At 26.9% G+C, this 1,016-nt stretch overlaps 1 protein-coding gene across 1 annotated transcript, besides 3 other annotated features; it reads right to left on the bottom strand.

Annotated features, from left to right (window-relative positions):
* Positions 1-15: 15 nt before the first annotated feature.
* EDI_078360 (uncharacterized protein) lies at positions 16-465 on the bottom strand (the record flags this gene model as incomplete). The annotated part of the gene is made up of 1 exon (XM_001739904.1): positions 16-465. One exon carries the CDS (start codon positions 463-465, stop codon positions 16-18), a length of 450 nt encoding a protein of 149 aa, XP_001739956.1.
* Positions 124-245: a microsatellite.
* A 99-nt stretch (positions 466-564) lies between the features above and the next one.
* Positions 565-694: a microsatellite.
* Positions 695-935: 241 nt separating this feature from the next.
* Positions 936-1,013: a microsatellite.
* Positions 1,014-1,016: the final 3 nt, after the last annotated feature.

The following is a 1,016-nucleotide window of genomic DNA, read 5'->3' as shown; positions in this document are numbered from 1 at the left end:
GGTATAAAGGTATAGTTATATACATAAAAAGTGGTCCCACCCAGATTCGAACTGGGGTCCTAAGAACCAAAATCTTATATGCTGCCCATACACCATGGAACCGTTATGAATAGATGGGTAGGTGTAAGTAGTAAGTAGTAAAAGGATGTAAGAAGTAATAAGTAAGAAGTAATAAGTAAGAAGTAATAAGTAATAAGTAAGAAATGGAAGTAATGTAAGAAGTAATAAGTAAATAGTAATAAGTAGGAAATAGTAATAGTAAGAAGTGTATAGTAGATGTATAATAAAGTAATAAAAAGATATAAAGGTAAAAAGATGATAAATAATAACATAATAAATAGGGAAGATAATAAATATATATAAGCTAAGTGTAAAGATAGAAATAGGTAATAATAATATAAGGCGGCTTAGCTCAGTGGCAGAGCGTCTCTCTCGTAAAGAGAAGGTCATGGGTCCGATCCCCATAGTCGCCTTCTAGGTATTTTTTAAAGGGAATAAACATATATAAAAGGAATAAACATATATAAAAGGAATAAACATATAGACAGAGAGTGATAAAGAAGAATATATAGATAGATAATATATATATAATATATATAAATAATATATAGATACATAATATATATAATATATAGATACATAATATATATATATAATATATAGATAGTGATATATATATATACATACATACATAAGTGGTGATAAAAGTAGAATATAGTAGAATATATAACATAATATAAGATAGAAATATATATAGAAAGAGATAATAGTTAGAATATAAACATAGATAAAGTTCATAAGTTTAATATAATGGTATAAAGGTATAGTTATATACATAAAAAGTGGTCCCACCCAGATTCGAACTGGGGTCCTAAGAACCAAAATCTTATATGCTGCCCCTACACCATGGAACCGTTATGAATAGATGGGTAGGTGTAAGTAGTAAGTAGTAAAAGGATGTAAGAAGTAATAAGTAAGAAGTAATAAGTAAGAAGTAATAAGTAATAAGTAAGAAA

Source organism: Entamoeba dispar, genomic scaffold (genome assembly GCF_000209125.1).
Source record: "Entamoeba dispar SAW760 scf_1105229462531 genomic scaffold, whole genome shotgun sequence".
Taxonomy (NCBI): domain Eukaryota; phylum Evosea; order Mastigamoebida; family Endamoebidae; genus Entamoeba; species Entamoeba dispar.
The sequence above is the reverse complement of the archived record's forward strand: the minus strand, read 5'-3'. Positions and strand labels throughout refer to the sequence as shown.